Source organism: Erythrolamprus reginae, chromosome 1 (genome assembly GCF_031021105.1).
Source record: "Erythrolamprus reginae isolate rEryReg1 chromosome 1, rEryReg1.hap1, whole genome shotgun sequence".
In the NCBI taxonomy this organism is placed as follows: domain Eukaryota; kingdom Metazoa; phylum Chordata; class Lepidosauria; order Squamata; family Dipsadidae; genus Erythrolamprus; species Erythrolamprus reginae.
The window spans coordinates 364,238,477-364,260,831 of record NC_091950.1 but is presented as its reverse complement, the minus strand read 5'-3'; the positions used below and the strand labels follow the sequence as shown (position 1 = coordinate 364,260,831).

Genomic DNA, 22,355 nt, shown 5'->3' with positions numbered 1-22,355 from the left:
ACCCACCGCCACCGCTGGGATGCCCCACCTCCGTACTTCCGTTGCCAGTGAAGCACCCGTTTTGCACTGCTGGGATTCCCCTGAGGCTCCCCTCAATGGGAAACCCCACTTCCGGACTTCCGTGTTTTTGTGATGCTGCAGAGGAATTCCAGCAGGGGAATCCCAGCAGTGCAAAAACGGGAGCTTTGCTGGGAACGGAAGTCTGGAGGTAGGGTTTCAAAGTGAGGGGAGCCTCAGTGAAATTGAAATTTGGGTGGCAAAAGGGGTGAATTTTGGGCTTGCATGCATTAATGGCTTTTCCATGGATTCCTATGGGAAACATTGTTTCGTCTTACAAACTTTTCACCTTAAGAACCTCGTCCGGGAACCAATTAAGTTTGTAAGACAAGGTATCACTGTACTGAACAAAGATGTCTTCAGCCGATTGCAGGAATGTGGCATCCTCAAATATTGACTAAGTTATAGAAACCTCATGAAGGAAAACGCCTATCCTTATCATAGTGCAAAAAAAAAAAGAGCTCAATATTGTAAATTCCTTTTTAAAAAGTAGGCACTATATCTGATGTTGTTCCTATTTCCATTCTCATCACTAACCTTGTGAATTGTGAGTTTCAGTGTAGTGTTCTCCACATTGTACATGCACAGGAGGCATAATAAGTGGGTGCTGCCGTGGCTAAAATGTGAAGTAAAATAAAACATACACATTGGACAGTTATTCGCAGCATTTTTGGAGAGGTAATACAATAGCAATAGCAATAGCACTTAAGACTTTTATACTGCTTCACAGTATTTTACAGCCCACAGAATCAGCCTATTGCCCCCAATAATCTGTATCCTGATTTTACTAACCTAGGAATGATGGAAGGCTGTGTCAACCTTGAGCCTGGTAAGAATCGAACTGCTCAACTGCTGGCAGCCGGCAGTCAGCAAAACCAGTCTGCAGTACTGCATTCTAAATACCGCGCCACCACGGCTCTTTTTACAAAACAGTTTATTAGAACTGTTTGTATGAGGGTCGCCCAGAAAGTAATGCATCACATTTTTTCTTCTTCAACAATTATTTATTGAACATAATAAAACTTACACACAAGAAAGAATGGTGTTTCTTCTACACTCCTTATTTCCCCCCGTAATCTCTTTCCTGTTCTATGGCCTTCCTCCAGCAAGACACAAGAGTGTGTATGCCCTGTCAGTACCACTCCTTGTTCTAATGGCCTCACCCTCTGTTCTTCTGTTCTGTTCTTCTAATGCCCTCACCCTCTGTGCCCAGCGACTAACCGTACTTCTGTCGACTGCAGATTCTCCATAAACTGTACACAAACGTTTGTGAATGTTCCCAACAGTTTTTTTCTCCGCAGTGAGAAATTCAATGAAGACAAACTGCTTGTAATGTACATCACTTATAGATGCCATTTCAAAACACTGTTGCAGCTACGCTATCTGTCTGAAGAAATGCAAAATTTACACACGCACTCCTGACAATTCAAATAATGTATATCGAAAGTTTCGCATTCGTACCATTACTGTAGGCTGAGGGGGGGAAAGGGCATTACTTTCTGGGCAACCCTCGTAGTTGGAGGCGTTCTAGAGTATTCTGTGTCTCTTGAGCTCAACACACTTGGCAAGATATTTACCAAAGATGATCTGCTCCATGTGGGCCGCCGTCTGATAGGGGGAGGAGAATTTGATTGTCTGTGGGGAAAAGATGGAAATGATTCTTAATCACTGTAATTCTGTAAAATACAGAACATGTGTTCTTATGCAAGTGGAATGAAAAACTGTTACATAACGATAGTTATTATCTGATATGAAATGGATATGGGAATATATTTACAAAAGAAATACAGTATTATTTATAAAGGCCTTAACATTTATTATCACACATGCCCTTCAAAAAGAACAAATGTATTTACAAATGAAAATGCAGAAAACAAATTCAATAGAACCAAATCAATCTATCAGAGTTAATTTGATATTGCTTAGGCCATTTTTTTCTCCAATTAGAGCTCTCCAGACCTGTCTAACCACAACTTCTGTCACTTCGATTACTGAAGTCATGAGCATTACAGGTCCAGGATATGAAGGGCACCAGGTTGGAGAAGGCCAGTTTTGGAAAGGGGATTTTTTAAAAAAGAGAACAGTTAAGAGCATAACAAATCACTCAACAAGATAAAGGCACTCGCAGGCTAAGAGAGAAACAAGCAGGTAAATGGAATTTCATGTTAAAATAGTAAGAAGCAGGTGGAGGTGGGAGAAAGAACAAAGAGGCACAATTTTTTTTAAAAATCACAAGGTACAGTAGAAATAAAGTGCTTACGTGCAGAAAGGAAATGTGGAATTCCTCATCTTACATTTTCTGATCTGGTAAATGATGTGATGTGTAATTAGAAAATACCCACTCATACCTGCCTCCATACAAATTGCAAACAGCAGATGCAAAAGATAAAGATATGGAAAACTTCACAGCTAGAAATCATAGATCTAGGAACTAATGTTATTAACCCAACCAACGTATTCTTTTACTAAATACTGAAAACACACAGACAAGACTCCAAAGGCAGTTAACAACAAAAGTAGAAATTTTTTAAAAGTAAAAAAGAAGATATCAAACAACACAACATCAACATCAATAAAACAAGTATATCAACATCTCACGTGAGACACAATTCTTCTAGCTTCACAAATACTCTGTAGATCAGGGCTGCCAAACTCCCACCCCATTTGTGGTGACTCAAATCTGGATCAAGAGACCACACATTTTACATTATTTTTTATTAGAGAGAAACCTCAAGAGCTTTCAACCACTACAAAGAGGGCCAAGATTTTAGCCAAGAAAATGTAAAAACCTTGCTTTTGGGATATAGATAACTATGCTTCTACCTTCATTTGAATTCTGTGGAAGAATTGTGACCTGGTCCTGCTCTTTTGTTTGTCTCTCAGTTACTAACATAGAGTAACTGGAATTACTTTCATTCAGACATTATTTTTTATTTTCCACTGTGGCAACTTTTATACAAATGAAATTGTGACTGAAACCCATTAAGTCATCCTTCTGTTATCTTCCAGAGCTTAAAGGTACTGGAAAGCAAACACAAAACCAATGCAAACATTACTTCTTTTTCCCTACTCTATCACTCCCTATTTCATCTCTAGAAAATATTCGTCACTGCAGGGGGGCTGCTATTTCTTATCATGCTGTTTTCTTCTGCCATCATTTGTTTTATTTTTTCTTTCAGAAACTGGCTACAGGTGTTGTGCTTTGTAATAAAAGGACAGTTGTTATCTGCTATCTGTCTGGCTACTGCAATGAAAATAAAAACAAAGGGTACAAAGCTACAAATAAAGTATCCAATTGTGTACAATGTTTTGATGTGATGTTTAGGTTTGAACAATAAGCTTTATACTTCCTACTTTCTCTGACTTCTCAGACTAGGATCAGGGAGAAACAGGTTCTAATCCATCCTCAACCACGGAACTCATACGGGGACTTCGGGCCAGTCTCACACCCTCAAAGCAAAACAATTTACAGGCTTAAAGTTGCAAGGGCAGATAGAAGGGAGCATTTACTGTATATGCTGTATAGAAGACAAGATATAAATGTAATAAATATCTCAATTAGCATGCCAATATTGTTATGTAGGAAACAGCCAGTTATGAAAGCTTCCCAGATGGCATTGCCCGAGAGTTTCTGAGTCAACCTTGAGTCAGTGAGACTCGAACTGCCACTGTGCTGGCAGTTAGCAGAATTAGCCTGCAATACTACATTCTAACCACTGTGCCATCCATGGCTCAAATGCACAAGCTGCTGGAGCATTGCAACTAAAAAAGCACTGAGTAACTAAGCTCCTTTAAGGCACTTTTACACTGCTTGACTTAGAAAACAAGTCTAATATGGGAACTAAAGTCCAAGTATCTGAAAGGCACTTGGTTGCTTAACTTTGATCATTTCCTCCATTCAGTCACTTAGATTAACAGTGATAGATCAGTGATGTCAAAGTAGCTAAACACCTGGGTTTGGACACTGATGTGCATCTCAAGAATTCCTTTCAAACATTAATCCACTTCCAAGTCTGTTGCAAAAACAAAACAAAACTCACTGCAATCTAGTGATTATCCAGATTTACAAAGCCCTGATTAGATCTAATGAAACATCTAATGCAACAGAGTATTTAAATGGCCCCATGCTTCAGTTTTCACATTATTATACTGACACCACTAGTACAGGATACTTGTATTCCCGAGACCAGAGTGACATAACTACCTGCATTAAAATGCAGTTGATGTACCCATAAAAAAGTGGTAGTTCAACACAGACCACAATCTGTATAAAGTGGCAGTAGGTTTTTTTTCTCAACTCCAACACAAAGGAATATTTGCCATGGCAAGTTAATACGAAGGAAGACAGAGGACAGAAAGCTTAAAAGCCAAGGAGAGATGAATATACAGTATAGATAGGGATAGCTGTAAATCAGGAAGCAACCAACAGAAAACCTGAATATATTAGTCTTTGGCATGAGCTGCTGGTTGCTTATTCCATAAATGACAGCAACACTAAAAAGCACTTCCTCCAAGTGAAACCAGGAGGACAAAACAAGTTACTGGAAACCAATTTTCTCAGTCTGGTTTGTTAACCGAAGTCAAGTTATACATTTAAAAGTCCGACAGGGCTTGCCAATAATTTATAAAGCCTTGGACAAATGTCTAAACCTAAACTGTATATTTTAGACAACAGTGGAAAACACCTGATTTTCATGCCGTTCCTTCTCATCTGTTTCATTTCAAGCATTATTTGACTGTCTTTCAATGAGAGATTTCTAAGACAACTACAAAAAAGAATGTTTCCCAAAAAAAATTTTGTATCTCTGGTGTACCCACGAAGAAAACACATTACGCCTAGAGTTATAATCTTTGATTCTGCTGTATGGGCAATGAGCAGATGGAGAATAAATAATACAATGGCCTCAAACAGACAAACAACGAACACATGACAAATACATAAATAACCTAATCCAAAACACCACCACTTGACATTTATTGCAGCCAGCCAGAATTTTCCAAAGATCCGTACTTACTCTGTGCAGATTTTGTTTTGTTTGTAAAACTTGTGCTTCGCAGCAAAGAGCCGTGAAATGTACTTGGCGTTTTCAAGGTCATCCTTTTAAAGCAGAAAAGGTGGGAGAGAGAGAACAAGGAAAAAGAAGGAATGAATAACACTGAATTTCACTGGGACAAACATAACAAAGAGTTATATAACACTGACCATGTTCCTCTGAAATATTCAGTAGGGAGAATGCTTTGCAGAAAAATATATACCAAAATCCAAAGTTTAGCATCATTCAAGTTATCGTAGATCAGGGATGCTAGTGCAATCTTGCCATACCATCTGGCTCAAAGACTGGGCTAAAGAATAAATAAGGCTGCTGCATTATTAAACTTGAGTGGGTCCTTGCCAATTCTGTGGCTCAGAAGTGAGTGTAATTGGCTCAAAGTTTCCCAAAGACAGAGCAATATGAAAATGCAGAGAATAAGTTTCTCTAAACTGGGAAATTGGGGAAATCAGGTTCAATCAGCATGTAGCCACTGACCTGCTGAGTTTGGCCACTTCTGACCAGCTGATGGTCACTGCTCAATGGGAAACTGCTAACTGTCAGCTGGCATTGCCTCTCCAGCCCTCAGCTCCATTCATTTACTGCCCAACACAAAGCCCTCACTCAATCAGTAAATGTATAACTTGTTAAGATATTCATGAAATGGGAGAGCTATGTTAACAAGGTTAGCCAATGAATAGGCATAGCAACGGAATCAGCCAATAGAAGCTAACCACTTTTGAATCAGTGCAGAGAATCAAAAGTGAATACTTAAGCTTAAGGCTGGGTGTAGCACTAGTCTCCACTCTGTACTCTTCCATCTGTACCCTGCTGAAATGAAACTGTTCTCTACTGCCTGTAATTGATTGAAGAAGAATTCTACTTGTGATAGTGTACACACACACACACACATGCAATATATATTGAATCCAGCTGAATCAGTCATTTATGTGTGCTTCTGGTTTTGAATATTGCAACCAACATTAATATAACTAATTTTGGTTACAGTTTTAGTACAAAATTCAGCTTAAAAGGCCTTTTGAAATAAAAGGAATGGGAATATCCTTTATTATAAATACTTTAAAAAGTCATAAACTCCCAAGCTGATAAAAGTCAAACATAAATGGAAAGAATGCAAATTTAACTGAATGGTCGTCCCATTTTTTAAACTTTATTTAAAAGAGCCCTGCTGGTGCAATGGTTAGAATACAGCATTGGAGGCTAACTCTGCCCACAGCCTGGAGTTTGATCGTGATGTGCTTGAGGTTGATTCAGCCTTTTATCCTTCCGAGGTCAGTAAAATGAAGGCCCAGATTGCTATTGTACACAGCTCAGAGTGCTGCGGTGGAATATAAATCTAAGTTGTATATTATTATTATTATTATTATCATCATCATCATCATTATTATTATTATTAATTAGATTTGTATGCGTAATATAAGTCTGAGTGCTATTACTATTATTTCGTAGGGTTACTCCAATGCCAATTTAGCCAATTTATATTACGGCTTCTCTCCAAAGGTAAATTGGAGATAAAAAGACAGTATAACTTTTTCAATCTTGCTACACCTGGTAGAACACCTAGGTGATGTAAACTTTCATGAGAATGAAATGGAAATTTCTAGCAAACAAGATGCTTTGCTTTGTTTCTGTGGAACTGTCAGTGTATTCAAGAAAAAGTTCTAAGAAATGCCACATTTTCTGGTTGTCTTTCGCTATAGAAGCTTTATTGAAATCTATCACTGGGCTCAGGATATGTCACTGTTATTATTATTATTTATAATTCTGAGATTGATTTTTTATCATTTGCCTACCGTATGAAACAGCAGAGTTTCTTCTTTGTTAACCAATTCTACAACAATTGACGACTTGTTGTGTGTTATATTTCCAATATCATTCCACCTATAGAAAAGCAATATGGTTTAAAGCAGAGTAATTTCATTGCTAAAATATTTCATTTGACTACCTATTACATAAATAATTCTTGATTTGGGAGAGGGGGGGGGGAGGAAGGACCACAAACCCTGGCACTAGCTGTGGCCTCAGAAGACACTTTGAAACAGCACAGCAATTTAGGGCTGGAAGACATTTCCAAGGTAATCTAGTCCAAGCCCCTGTTGTAGCAAGAAGCCTTCCATTGTCTGGATTATTTTGGTGCTTCTAAAGGGGGGGGGGGAATTGCCAGAAAGGAGAAGGCTGAGATATGAATATATGAATGAATATGAATTTTGATCCTCCTCTCTCTCAAATTGCCTTGCTTTTTTTTAAAAAAAAAAGTGTTATGTTTGTTTTTCTTTGGTAAAGAGATTATTTCATTTTACTGAATATGCAAGAGCTATTACTTTCCAGAATTTCCATCCAGCATTGCGTAAAAGGATTGATTTGGGGGACATGAGGGCTATAACCATTTAAATAAAGAACATTGACATAAGCTACATGTTCAGAATATTTGTTTTATTACAAGAAGAAATATTCATAAATCATTTAAGTCAAATTGCTCTCTATATAATTATGAATCCAGGTAAATGTTTTGCATGTACAGTGCAATTACAAATCCTGATCCTCTCAGAAGCAAATGTAAACAAATAGAAATCTAGGCATGCTTTGATAGTTGTTAGGCTTCTTGAAGGGAAAAAAACCTGAATGACGAAGGAAACTATGACTAATAACAAGCTAATGATATCCAAAGGACACCAATGCAATGTAAGGAACAGCATTATGATAAATAAAGCACTTTGAATTTTCATTGATTTGATGAAGTCTAAGCTACATTCTATACAAATTATGTTGGGTCAGATCAATGGGTTATCAAGTCTAGTATGCTGCTTGCGCTGTGCATCTTGACAGAATTAAGCAGAGTATAATAGCAATTAATCTTCCCTACATTGTTACCCCCTATTGAAACTAATCCAAAGTTTTAAATGCATTTTGACCTAGTTTTGGTCAGATCAGACTTTTCAGACATATCACACTGTCAGACTTTTTACTAAATGTTCTGTCTGGGTCCCCCCAGACGCCAACACCAACCAAAAAGAGTAGCCAGACACGCTGGTAAAAAGCAAAGGCAGTTTATATAATTCAAAGCAAACACAGGTAACAAAAACTGTTCTTACAGACAGGAACACTATGAAGCTTCACAGAGGGTTCACGAAGGCCAGGCAATAAAACAGGATTCTTGCTGGCAAAAACAACGCTGGAGATAATAAAACCCACGCCTCCCCCAAGTCTTCCAGACTTCTAGGCCACAAACCAAGATCAGAGAAGCCGAGAATCGAAGCAAGGTCACAGGACTCCTAGTTGATAACTCTCCACAAGACTGTAAGGGCGGGCCTGCCTTTTCAACCCTGCTGAGGAGAACCACACCCAAACCCAGCTGTTGCCAATTCAGGGATGGAAATACCTTTCTAATTGGCCCCTTCTTTGATCTGCACGTCGCTGCCTCACATCTATTATAGCCTGTGCATCTTCATCCAATGAATCCAGGCTACTAGCTGGGGAGAGCCCCCCCCCCGGGGGGTCTCAGGCTGCTCTCCCTCCTCCTCTTCCTGATGTTCCTCTCCCCCGTCTGCTTGGTCCTCCCCCTCCTGTTCACTATCCTCCTCCTCTGGGCATGGATACGGCAGAGATCCAGATGGTCCCTGAGGAGCCTCAGGCTGAATCACAACACTAAATATGCACTTCTATTTCTACTAGTTTTTCTCATCATTCCCATCATCCTTTTCCTCCCACTTAGGACTGTATGACTGTAACTTGTTGCTTGTACCCTAAGATTTTTATTAACATTGATTGTTTCTTCATTGCTTATTTGACCCCTATGACAATCATTAAGTGTTGTACCACATGATTCTTGACAAGTGTATTTTTTCTTTTATGTACGCTGAGAGCATATGCACCAAGACAAATTCCTTGTGTTTCCAATCACACTTGGCCAACAAAATTCTATTCTATTCTATTCTATCAAATGCAAAATCCCTTCAATCTTACTTTTACCTGTAGTTCACTGTGGATCTTCCCATTGGGTTCTTTAGAAAAATTCCCATGCAGAAAATTCCAAGATGAAAGTCATTTCCTTGATTGTCCTGCACAGAAAGTTAAAATATACATCGAAGTATCTTTATCCCAAATTCTAATCTCTGAAAATGTAAAAATTCCAATCTTTTTACTAAAACCACTGTGCAATTCCAGCTTTTACTAAGTCACTTGCATCAGATATTTCTTGGCTTGAATTGTCAAATAATGCTAATAAAACAAATCAGCGGAAGATGTCCTGGCCTTGATTGTCATGTTAAAAATAAGTCCAGAAATGGTTTACTTTTTTCCTTTGCTTTTAAAAGTATCTGAGAAACATTACTGGAGCTATAGTACATCCGATTAGGATTATAAATAGTCCTTGATTTACAGCAATTGGCTTAGTGACAGTTCAAAGTTACAAAGGCACAAAGAATAAAGAAAAAGTGGCTTAAGATTGACTCTCACATTTATGACTGTTGCACATCCCCATGATCACGTGATCAAAACTTGGGTGCTTGGTAACCAGCATGTATCTACAAAGGTTGCAACATCCCAGGGTCATGTGACTGCCACTTGCAACTTTCCCAGTCAGTTTCCAATAAGCAAAGCTAATGAAGGAAACTGGAATCACTTAAACCTGGGGTTTATTTAACACCTGCAGTGATCTACTTATAAAATTGCCTTGCTTAAAAACAAAAATTCTGGTCCCAACTGTGCTCGTAAATCAAAAACTACCTGAATCAGTGAAGCCTGAATGATCTCAAATCATTTTTTTTCCCTCATGGTTCCAATTTATTTAATTAGCCCATACACCTTATGTTTTGGCATCTCTCCCTTTGGTCTTGTGTAACTCTGCAAAGGCACTTGCTTTGAAATTGCCATAAATGTGAATTGCCCATCACAACTACTCCCAGAGTGATAAAATGTACATCACAAGTTCCCACTTCAAGCACCAGTCTTTTGCCCTTATGGCACAATTATGTACAAAAGGGATGGAGCTGGTTGTTGTGATAAAAGTTTTGTCACTTGCCACCCTTATCTGGGTTCTTGACAGAGATAACTCATGTGAAGCAGAATACAAATTTTGTTACAGAATTTACTTGATAGAGGGACAGAATTTTAAACCTCCTAAAATTCTTGCATTTTGGTCAGTCAGCTAAAAGTTGAATGTGGAAGGAGGTGTTAATTTCTACCCTTTTTGCTGCAAAAAGTCATTAACTTTGATGCAGACTGTCACAAGATCCAAACCACAGGAGCTAGCCAAACTGTTTATTTACTTTTATCCCTCCAAGCTATTTTGAGTATTGTCCTATTCTTTCTATCAGCTGCAGCAGAAGCAGGATTGATCTTGAGCTGGGATGTGCCTTAGGGTAGAAATGGAATTGCCCATAGCACATAAAGCAGTGGCATGGTTCCATAGCCAACACGAGGAGGGGGGGAAATGTGTTTCCTAAAGCTAAAAAGGCAATAATTTGAATTATTCTGCATGCACGCAATAATTATTATTGCTACCGGGTAAAAATGTGTGAATTATCAAAGGGGGGAAAATCATATTAAGAAAATGATTACAGGGAAAAGGTACAAAGGGAAAATACTGATTGAAATTAAAAGGAAAAAAAACATGCAAGAATGTTAATTTTATTACACGCACACATGCAGACACCAGGTCTTTTATTCTGTGCAATTGAAAGATGTTTGGGAACGTGCAGTTGTAATGGAGGGATTGTAGGTCAATGCAGAGTTGTGTACTTTGAGGTTATAGACACAAGACCTCAATCCATGAGGGAGTCTTAAAGCAGGAAGCAAAAGAGGGCAGGAGATTTCACGTGTGTCCTAATATCCTCACACAAATGATATACCATGACCAGTCAGCAAAAAAAAATCAAAAGAACAACAGGGGAAACAAATCTGGACTGGTAAGGTCACTTGTAAGAGGGTCATTCTAATATAGATAGACCAGCCAACTGACTCAAAATAAGAAATATATGTGTCAAAAAGCAGGATTGGTCCCAAGCCCTTAATGCTAAAACAGACAAAAGTTTTTTATCTCTTCTTCCAAATTAGCCTCCTCCTCCTCCTCCTCCCTCCACTAACATTTATCTTTTCAGATGTTTTTAATTCACCAATATACCACAATATAAGTACTAACCCCTTACCTTCACAGGAAAACTTTCCTGCCCAAATCCATCTAGCCGTTCCACTTCCCTGATGTAAAGCAATTCTGCATCTGCTGCAGAAAGCCTGCTGCAAATAAAATTAATAGAAATATCACACAGGATTATTGAAAAGGCCAAAGATTTTAACATCCCCTCTGCTTTGAATTTACTTTTTTAATCAATTTATATGGCTGCTCATCTCACAAGGGTGACTCTGGCCATCTAACATTTAAAAAAAAGCCCTCTCATAATATAAAAAGAAAGGATTAAAAAAACCAGGTAACAACTATTGGGGACAACATAATAATTATCAAATTGTATTGGATAATTAAAATATTTATATATCTGCTGTCCATCAGTTTATCCAAATATCGTAAACACACGCTAAATGTGACCAAAATCAAAGGAAATATTATAAGGGTGCAGAGGCAAGTAACCTAGTTTCTAGATGTCATTGAGTTAACTTCTATATCTGATTAAGCTAAATGGGTATTTCAATGCACTGTGCCACTCATTCATCAAATAGCTTTAGGCAGTCTACCACTTTATCCTAACACCTTATCAATAATACAAGGACAAGAACATGTACTTCCCTTATAATCAGTAATTTGCATGAAAATTGAAAAAAACAGAAATGTTCAGCTAAAACAGTGCCCTCATACCACAACAAAGTTAATGGTTTGCCCAAAAGTGGGCAAATACTTTTGAGAAATCTTGCATCAAAGAAATTCTGTGCCTTCATTGTTTCTTCCCTTAATCTTTTACAAGTCTCATTGAACTAACATAACTGACATTCTTTTCCTGAGACATGAGGTTGGTTCCATTCCACATAAAGTTACTGCATAAGTTAGAAAAATAGCTAATTCTAAGAAATAGCCTATTGGCTGAATAGTAATTTACATTGACAACAGTGCAATATTGATAATTTGGGAACCAAACCTAAGATTTCGGTGTTCCTGGTCTACCTTCTGAATCAATTCTTCCAAAATGGCTTCATTTTGAATCAAATCCTGAAAAATAAATTGATAACAAAGAACTGTGTTTATTATGAATAAAGGAATTCAAGGAATCAATGCCTTTACTTTTCTTTTATTTATGTATTTAGACAATTTGCATGCCCCCTTAATCACACAGCGATTCTAAATGGCACTAAAATAACTGAAGATATCAAAAAACTGAATCACTAAAAGAGTACAGAATGCGCAACGGGGAGGTTAACAACACATACTATTCCTCATAAAACTATCATCCTGGAGTCCCAAAGGTGCTTTTTTCAAGAGGCAACTGGTTTTTCTGGTTTTTCTTTGAAGATACTATGCTTCTCATCCAAGAATCTTCTTTAGCTCGTCAGCGAAATGTCTTCAAAGAAAACCCAAAAAGTCCAGTTGCCTTTTGAAAAAAGCATGTTTGGGACAACCTTGACTTGAATGACTGAGAATCTCCATAGATTTCATAAGGGAGAAGAGCAAGGTGGGTTCCTCCTGGTTTGGACCCATTCACCTGAACTGGTAGCGACCTACTGGTGATGTCACAATGACATCATGGAATTGATTTGGTCAATGCAGATCCGTGGGCGCTGCCATCTTTAAAAAAAAAAATAGATTTATTTATTTATTTATTTATTTTAAATTTTCTTCTGAGCATGCGCAGAAGCCAAATTTCTGGTACTATGCATGTGGTCACCATCTTGTTTTTGTCTTTTAAAAAAAATGATTTTTTTTGCCACTGCACATGCATGCGCCCATGAGGCACGGCCACGCGGCATGGGAGGAAGCGAACCAGCAACAAGATAAGTTAGAACCCACCCCTAAAGCAGAGCCCTGTTATGCTGCCTGGGGAGTTCTGGGAATTGAAGTCATGAATTTTAAATTGCGTGACTGTGAAAATCAGACAAAGGCAGAAGGAAATCAATGTAATTCAAAACCAGTCCTCTTAAAAGCCACGCTTGTTGCAAGACAAACCAGCAACTGCTATCCCAAGGCATTTTAACCATTTTACTGGGAAAACAGGAAATTGCTTTCGGTCATCTCATATGATTGATCTAGAATAGAATAGAATAGGAGAGAACAGAATAGAATATAGAATAGAATAGAATAGAATTCTTTATTGGCCAAGTGTGATTGGACACACAAGAAATTTGTCTTGGTGCATATGCTCTCAGCGTACATAAAAGAAAAAGATACATTTGTCAAGAATCATGTGGTACAACACTTAGTGATTGTCATGAGGGTCAAATAAGCAATGAAGAAACAATCAATATTAATAAAAATTTTAGGATACAAGCAACAAGTTACAGTCATACAGTCCTAAGTGGGAGGAAAAGAATGATAGGAATGATGAGAAAAAACTAGTAGAAATAGTAGTGCAAACTTAGAAAAAAGTTGACAGTGTTGAGGGAATTATTTGTTTAGTAGAGTGATGGCGTAGCATTATTAGTAGATTAGCTAATTAGTAATCTAATTAGCTCAGTAGACCTGTACCAGTCTTCTCTAACCTGGCATGCTCTAGTACAGTGTCAACTGAGTGTTGAAACTGGAGTGTGTGCACTGGAGCACAGAAGAAAGTAGCTGGCTGGTGTTGATACGTGCAATAGCTCTTCCAGATTCCGTCATGTGCATCTGCACTGGCCAGCTGCTCTCTTCTGGGTGCGGCGTACACATGGGCTGACCAGCTGGGAACCCAGAAGAGAACAGCTGGTCGGTGGGTATGCTGCCTGGCGTGCATGGACACAGAGAGGACTCTGCATGCCACCTCTGGCATGAGTGCCATAAGTTCACCATCATGGCTCTAGTATGACTGGGAATCCTGGCAGATTATAATCATCCAAAATATACTAGATTGCAGAATGCCCATGCGCAAATCTCCAGAGCTTTGAAGTGGGTGTTTCTCAGCTGTACTTAGAGAGGTGAAGGATTAGAACCTGGCAATTGTTGTCACTTGCTAATTTATAAAAAATGCTCCTGAGTATTTTTTTTAAATTTCTAAAACTAAAATATATTAGTTTTTTATTCATAAAACTAAATACATCCTACAATAAAAACACAAAAAATTATAACAGCTTATTAATAGAGGGGCTAACTTGGAAGGGACAACAGGGAGGTAGAAAGAAATGAGAAAAAAGGAAAGAGAAAGAGAGAGAGAGGGAGGGAGGAGGGGGAGGGAGGGAGGGAAGGGAGGGAGGGAGGGAGGGAGGAAGGAAGGAAGGAAAGAAGGAAGGAAGGAAGGAAGGAAGGAAGGAAGGAAGTTAGGAAGGAAGGAAGGAAGGAAGGAAGGAAGGAAGGAAGGAAGGAAGGAAGGAAGGAAAAATGGGTGTGTATGTTTCATTTGCATCATGTCCATGTTTAAAGCTACAGGTAAGATTCTTAGTAATGATTATTATAGGTATGACACCTTATGCTTAGTGAACTGACTAATTAAGCACTCTATGCTTAATAGTGAACTGACTAAAATTTCCAAAATGGGGGGGGGGGGGAAAGAACATGGAAGATCTTTTTTTAATTGTTGGCCATGTATTATATGACCAAAAGTACTGCAATCTATGTTATTTGGAAGATGTCATACCTATATTACTTACTAAGCATAGGATGTCATACTTATAATAATCATTAACAAGAACCTTACCTGTAATTTTAAACATGGTCATGATACAAATGAAACATACACATCAATTTTCTTCCCTCCTTCCTTTTTTCTTTCTTTCTTTCTTTCTTTCTTTCTTTCTTTCTTTCTCTTTTTTTCCCATTTCTTTCTACCTCCCTGCCCTCCCTTCCAAGTTAGCCCCACATCAGAGGGGGAGCTGGGCTGCCTTCCCGACCCCCCCGACCCACACTAGTCTTCACTCTGTGAAGTGGTGGGCAGTGCAGAGGAATTCCCTTGCAGGAGTTCCTCCGTTGCCTTCTGACATCTCTGAGCAGCATGGTTTGTTTAACCGACGGCTTCAGCATTGGCAAAAATGCTCTGGGGAAACTAGACAAAGCCAGATTTCCCCCGTGGCGTTTGAAATTGAGGGCTCAATGTTTCTCAGTCTAGAAATGACTGATTTCCCACCCATCAGCCAAAAATTATAGATACTTGGTGATTAAAAGCTCGCTCGTCCATAAGATCCTTGTGACTTCTTAAGGCGCTTTGAGCAATTATCTGCCTCTGCACAAATATTTTCCTTGGGACTCCTTTAGTATCAGACCCCCCTTCCCCAAATCCCGGCGATGGCTCTGGCACCGATTGTAGTTTCACACATCTTACTCTTTTACAGGTAAAGCTATCCTTAGACTTCTCTCTCTCTCTCTCTCTCTCTCTCTCCTTTCTAATTACTGTGGATGGAATGCTCCACAGGTGTGTATTTATACTTAACTCAAAATGCCTAACTTCTTGTTCACTGGGGCCTCCCCGTAATATTTGTTCCTGACACTGAAAAATGTAAAACAGTGCAAATGAAAAATGGCACTGTACGTGCCTATACATAGCTACACACCTGTGAACTGTTCTGTGTACATAACTTTGTTCTTTTAACTGCTGAAGAAATGTTGTTTCACACATTCTGAAGCAGTACAAGATAAAATAATACAAAAGTGCAAAATGCAATGCAAGTTGTATTCAATCCCACTATGCCCACTCAACAGGCTTGTTATTTATTAACTAAAATAGTCCTTATATTTAATTCACTAGAGTGGGCAGTTGATGCTAAAGAACAAGGCTAGCTAAAGCTACTGCTAGGTGCAGACTGGATTAGCGATTTGATTAACTGAAAACAGCATCATTTTAACTTCAGAAGTTACCCAGGAGTTTGCTGACAATGAAAGAGTTACTTCAAATAGTAGATATGATAGTGATTACATCCACTATTTCAGAGTATAGACACACAGAAGGTCTGGGCACCCGTCCACTGTATGACAAGTAAATTACTTTAAAAACAAAACAGAATTACAACCTTTCTACTAAGTATGTTCCATATTCTCCCGACTTTCTCTGGAGGTAGAAGTAGAGATTTCAATTATATAAGAAGTATCTTAAAGAAAATGGTACACTCCTTCCAAAATAAAGTTTATCCACCCTTATTCTTCATTTCTTACAATCCTTTGTATGGGAAAGCTCTACATTTCAAAGAAGGGCTGTTTATTATCATTGGTGTAAATGATTGACTTGAAACTACTGAAAGCCGCTAAGAGGTAGGTAATTTTGCTGGCCTAGGGCATGGGAAATATTGCTGTACTGTTTGTTTTGTTTACAGTAGAGAAAAATGGGTCAGGTTTCGATAAAGCAACAATATACTGTATTGATATATTGTCCATATCCATGTAAATGTAGATTGTAATTTCCATGCAATTTTTTCATGCAAGTTATACACTCATTTTCACTGTCTTGATCATGAAATACACATTATTGCTTATAGCAAAGTATACAGTTATGCATTTTTTTTCAATTTTGAAAACTGTTTACATGGATACAGGAATGGTTTTGGCAAAGAGAAAGCAGTACTCAAAGCGAAGAGGATTGCCTTTCCCTTTCCAGCCATGGTCTAGGCCCTCAACAGTCAGGATTCAGGCCTGGCTACAGCACGGAAACTGCTTTGGTCACGTTGATGGATGATCTCTGGCAGGCCCGGGACAGGGGTTTATCCTCTGTTCTGGTGCTTCTCGACCTTTCAGCGGCTTTCGATACCATCGACCATGGTATCCTTCTGTGCCGGCTGGAGAGGTTGGGAGTGGGAGGCACTGTTCTTCAGTGGTTCTCCTCCTACCTCTCCGGTCGGTCGCAGTCGGGGGTCAGAGGTCGACCTCTAGGCTTCTCCCTTGTGGGGTGCCTCAGGGGTTGGTCCTCTCCCCCCTGCTATTTAATATCTACATGAAACTGCTGGGCAAGATCACCCAAGGGAATGGGGTGAGGTATCATCAGTACGTGGATGATACCCAGTTGTACATCTCCACCCCATGTCCAGTCAACGAAGCAGTGGATGTGATGTGCCGGTGCCTGGAGGCTGTTCAGGTCTGGATGGGTGTCAACAGACTCAAACTCAACCCTGATAAGATGGAGTGGCTGTGGGTTTTGCCTCCCAGGGACAATTCCATCTGTCCGTCCATAACCCCGGGGGGGGGGGGAATTATTGACCCCCTCAGAGAGGGTCCACAACTTGGGCATCCTCCTCGATCCACAGCTCACATTAGAGAAACATCTTTCAGCTGTGGCGAGGGGGGCGTTTGGCCAGGTTCGCCTGGTGCACCAGTTGCGGCCCTATTTGGACCGGGAGTCACTGCTCACAGTCACTCATGCCCTCATCACCTTGCGGCTCGACTACTGTAATGCTCTCTACATGGGGCTACCTTTGAAGAGTGTTCGGAAACTTCAGATCATGCAGAATGCAGCTGTGAGAGCAATCATGGGCTTCCCTAAGTATGCCCATGTTACACTAACACTCCGCAGTCTGCATTGGTTGCCGATCGGTTTCCGGTCACAATTCAAAGTGATGGTTATGACCTATAAAGCCCTTCATGGCATCGGACCAGAATATCTCTGGGACTGCCTTCTGCTGTACAAATTCCAGCGACCAGTTAGGTCCCACAGAGTTGGCCTTCTCCGGGTCCTGTCGACTAAACAATGTTGTCTGGTGGGACCCAGGGGAAGAGCCTTCTCTGTGGCTGCCCTGACCTTCTGGAACCAGCTCCTCCCAGAAATTAGAATTACCCCCACCCTCCTTGCCTTTCGTAAGCTCCTTAAAACCCACCTCTGTCATCAGGCATGGGGGAATTGAGATATTCCTTTCCCCCCAGGCCTATACAATTTATGCATGGTATGTTTGTGTGTATGTTTGGCTTTTAATAAGGGTTTTTAGCTATTTTAAATATTTTAAATATTAGATTTGTTATACGCTGTTTTATTATTGTTGTTAGCCGCCCCAAGTCTACGGAGAGGGGCGGCATACAAATCTAATAAATAAATAAATCTTGGAAACACAGCTACAAACAACAGAAAATTTCCTGTTGCCATGATTGCTTTTTTTTTTTTAAGAACATCCATTGATATGCAAGGAGAATTTCAAGTATTGCAAATTTAACATTCCTAATTTGACATTCCAAATCGAGGAAGCTATTACACAAGTTAAGAGCACAAGGTGGCATTCGATATGCCTATTACAAATGCTTTGTAAAATAGGCAGGCTCAGAGTCACCATGTCAACTGAGTAATGGTAGATTATAATCTGAGTCTCCCCAATATCAATCCAACACTTTAACCACTATATCACTTTAATTCTCAGTTTATAATCTACTTTTCTTTCAGGACCTCAAGTAAGCATCCATACATGAGAACTGCCAATTTACCACTAAAGAATCATCTCTTTTGACTGCATTAGAATACAAATTCAATAAATAAATACATGAAGATGAATGGTAGGAAGATGTGGATTTAACTCACCATAGGAAACAAAACATACCGCCGGAGATCATGAGAATCAATATGAGGGTAATCTCCAAAGCCAACTGGATGGGAAAAAGAAAAAGGAATGAGAAATAAATTGCTTTAGCTTTTAATACATATGAAACTCTTTCCTAAAAAGTTCTTCAATGGCTTAACCTTGAAGAAGCAGGGTTATTCAATATTTATTTATCTATTTATCTATTTATCTATTTATCTATTTATCTATCTATCTATCTATTTATTTATATTTATTAGATTTGTATGCCGCCCCTCTCCGGAGACTTGGAGCGGAAACACTTGACTATGAAGACACAAAACTGTTTGCCTCATCTAAAAAGTACAGCAATGGGATCATGGGACTTGTATTCATTGTTTTCTTGAAGGAGACTTAGATTTTTGAAATGGATGGTGGGGTGGACACACAAAAATTCATACTTCCTTTCCCTATTTTATACTTTAACAGTGCTGGATTATTTTTCAGAAGCAGTAGAGACCTGTTTGAAATTCAGTTGTAATCCCGTGATAACAGAAATAATTCCCTCTGTATACTTGAAGAAGGATACATGCTTGAATGTTTTCAATGGTTCCAAAGAAGTTTTTGATGAAAAATGGACAAAAGTAAACATTTTGCTATGGAAGTGGAAGTCTTCCCATTGATCAACCAATTTTACTCTATACTGTACTTCACTTGCATTCAAAATAGAATGACATTCCTATAAAATATTTCCTTTGCTTTATATAAGTTTTGGAATTGGAGAAAAGGAGTGAAAATACTTCTTAAAGTACATATTCTTAAAAAATATTCTTTCACAATATTTTTATGAAAGATTCACCATTTATCTTTTGCAAAAAGTTTCATGCTTAAGAGAGAGGGGCAAAATGCTCAGGAGCTTTCTTTTTATTTTATTTGAGTCAAAGTCTGCCAAAAAGATTTTCAATACTGGAAATTCCCCTTATGAATTATCCCAAACAAAATACTCCCATAAACCCAGAAGGAAAATTTGACATTATTATTATTTCATTTTGTTTCACATCATAAATATATATTTTAAAAATAACCAATAAATGAAAACTTGTTGAATACACTATGGTGGTATTTATACAAACAATAAAAATGATAGATACTCAAGAAAAGCTTTTAGGAATTCTCTGTGTATCAGTCAAGAACAATAGTTTAAAATAAAAATGTGAGAAAATGGATTTATGAACGGTTGTATCATTCTGATAATAAAGACATATTTCATTTAAATCCATAATCAAGGTTTTGCAAATACTTGAGAAAACATAAGGTATGCTTCATTTAATTGATACGTGGAACAGTGATTTCATCTGTGCTAAAGCTGTAGCTAATTTTAGAGATGCAATCATCATTTCCTATTTTATAAAGAGCCAGGGTGGCGCAGCAGGTAGAGTGCTGTACTGCAGGCCACTGAAGTTGAATGTAGATCTGTAGGTCAGTGGTTCAAATCTCATTACCAGCTCAAGGTTGACTCAGCCTTCCATCCTTGCGAGGTAAAATGAGGACCCGGATTATGGGGGCAATATGCTGGCTTTGTTAAAAAGTGCTATTGCTAACATGTTGTAAGCCGCCCTGACTCTTAGGAGAAGGGTGGCATAAAAATTGAATAAATAAATAAATAAAATAAATATACCAAACGTTCATTTATGACTCTGAAAAAAATAACCCACAATGTTTAAAAACAATGAATTAGTTTAAATTCTGGTTTGTGAGAACAAACCAGAAGCAGAAATCACATTTTCCCTAGTTTATTCCATTAACAATAATTTAAACAATCGATAGTTAGATTTCTGGGTAATTTTAATTAGTCTTCTTCTAGTGTGCTAAAGGTGTGAAGGGAGTTTGCAAGCCTGAGCTTTATAAATATGGTAGGACACTTGTTATATTACGCTTGTAAAATCCATTGCTTAAACACATTATATTTGAAGAAATCAATTGAATACATGCAAAATATATGAGAAATGCACAGCATAAAATTGCACAGGTAAAATGATACCTGACTAGCCTTCTTTTATCAACACTGAGAGTATATGCACAAAAGACAAATTCCTTGTGTGTCCAATCACACTTGGCCAATAAAGAATTCTATTCTATTCTATTCTATGTTTAACTCACCTTCTAATGCTGCAGTGCTGGAAGAAAAAGACATGAGCCATGAATTCAAGCCCTATCCTATTTATTTCTAACCCCGATCCACTATTCTTTTTCTAGTGCAGTCCACTAATAAATTTGGATGAGTATCCAACTTATGGCATTAGTACAAAAATAATTATTTGCATGCTATGTTAGCATATTACAAGTTCTCAACAAAAATTTGTCTTAATTATGATCTTCATCCTCCGTATCTTGCAAGAAGCCTAAGAATTTCCACTTCAGTAAAAAGAGAAAATGGCTCATTCAAATGAATGACTCAATCATTTCAGGAATTACTGCCACTTAATGCCACTAATGTTTCCAAAATATACAGCATTAAGCCTTTAAGAATGCAGTTCAGTGTCAATATTCTCCCTAGGGGGTTGCCATCTCCAGTTTAACAGGAATGTATTGTTATTCTTAAATAAATAAATAAGAGGGAAAATAGGCAGATATACTCACTGTACCTTGAGCTGCTAATGTAGCTTGAACAGCCAGTGCAGCCAACCTTATCCCTTGTTCAAAGGAAGATCGCAATCGTCCATCAATAACATCTTTTTTTACTTGAAGATAATACTGGTACCTGCGAACAAGGGACAGAACAGAATGAAACCGAGAGTACCTGAACAATTTTTATTCTTTAATTATTGATATTGATATTGGGCTGCTCTGTTCTGTAAAAGGAATATTGAAGGGGATACTTATGTCTAAACCAAGTAGGCATTATATTTTGTATAAGTAGGCAAGAATGATTATTTCATCCTGACCAAAAAAAATATTATTTTTTAATGGCATATCTGGATGGCAGCATTGAAAGGTTTTGAATAATACCATCTCTTAACTTTGGAGAACATGTATGTACCTGATATCATCTTAGTCTTCTCTCTACTGAGGTCAATATAAGACAGTACCATCAGAAATTAAAAGCAAAATTGGGCATTTTGATGCCAATTTAATTGAGAAGCATCTGTTAAACATTATATGATTACCTTGGGTGAGCGATATAATATCTATAAAGAGGTTAGGAAGATTGACTTACTTATGCCCGTGGTTATAATTGAAACAAAAATAATCCGTTTATACAACACTGTTTATGAATTTTACAATTTCTGTTAGCATTGTAAGGTGATCCTGTGATCTTCTACAACTGAAGTTTTACTTTGCATATGCAAAAAACAATGGAAAGGTCTATAGAAAGTAAACTCTACATGCATAAAGTATGGTAATCAATTTCAATTTCTAATCAAAAGTATTCCTTTTCACAAATGTTCTTTTAAATATCCTTTTTCTATCATCTTCAATCTTAAGAATATCTTGAATTGCCTAGAATAAACTTCCATTAAATTTAATGGGATTTATTTTTGAGTTGATATGAATAATTGACACAACTCATCTGTAACTCAATCGGTGAAATTAAAATGTTTCACTTTTCAAAGAAAGTGTTGACAATTAATCAAATAACTTTTAAAATAACCCACTTTTTCAATTGGTTGAGGGACTTAGGGTTTGGGGTGCTTTTTGCAAGCTTTTGGCTTAATC

The 22,355-nt window shown here is 38.1% G+C and overlaps 1 protein-coding gene across 4 annotated transcripts in view; it reads right to left on the bottom strand.

The window, feature by feature from the left end:
* Window positions 1-22,355, bottom strand: part of PTPN14 (protein tyrosine phosphatase non-receptor type 14) — a 136,989-nt gene that overhangs the window by 26,267 nt on the left and 88,367 nt on the right. For 3 of the 4 annotated variants that reach the window (XM_070734424.1, XM_070734423.1, XM_070734426.1), the window contains exons 4-12: window positions 21,284-21,399; window positions 18,662-18,726; window positions 12,194-12,264; window positions 11,255-11,342; window positions 9,078-9,166; window positions 6,902-6,989; window positions 5,073-5,155; window positions 1,635-1,692; window positions 595-673 (exon numbers count right to left, since the gene is read on the bottom strand). In XM_070734424.1, the coding sequence (XP_070590525.1) occupies window positions 595-673; window positions 1,635-1,692; window positions 5,073-5,155; window positions 6,902-6,989; window positions 9,078-9,166; window positions 11,255-11,342; window positions 12,194-12,264; window positions 18,662-18,726; window positions 21,284-21,399 (737 nt within the window). The remainder of the gene's footprint in view (window positions 1-594; window positions 674-1,634; window positions 1,693-5,072; window positions 5,156-6,901; window positions 6,990-9,077; window positions 9,167-11,254; window positions 11,343-12,193; window positions 12,265-18,661; window positions 18,727-21,283; window positions 21,400-22,355) is intronic. The other variant, XM_070734425.1, reaches the window with a different exon arrangement.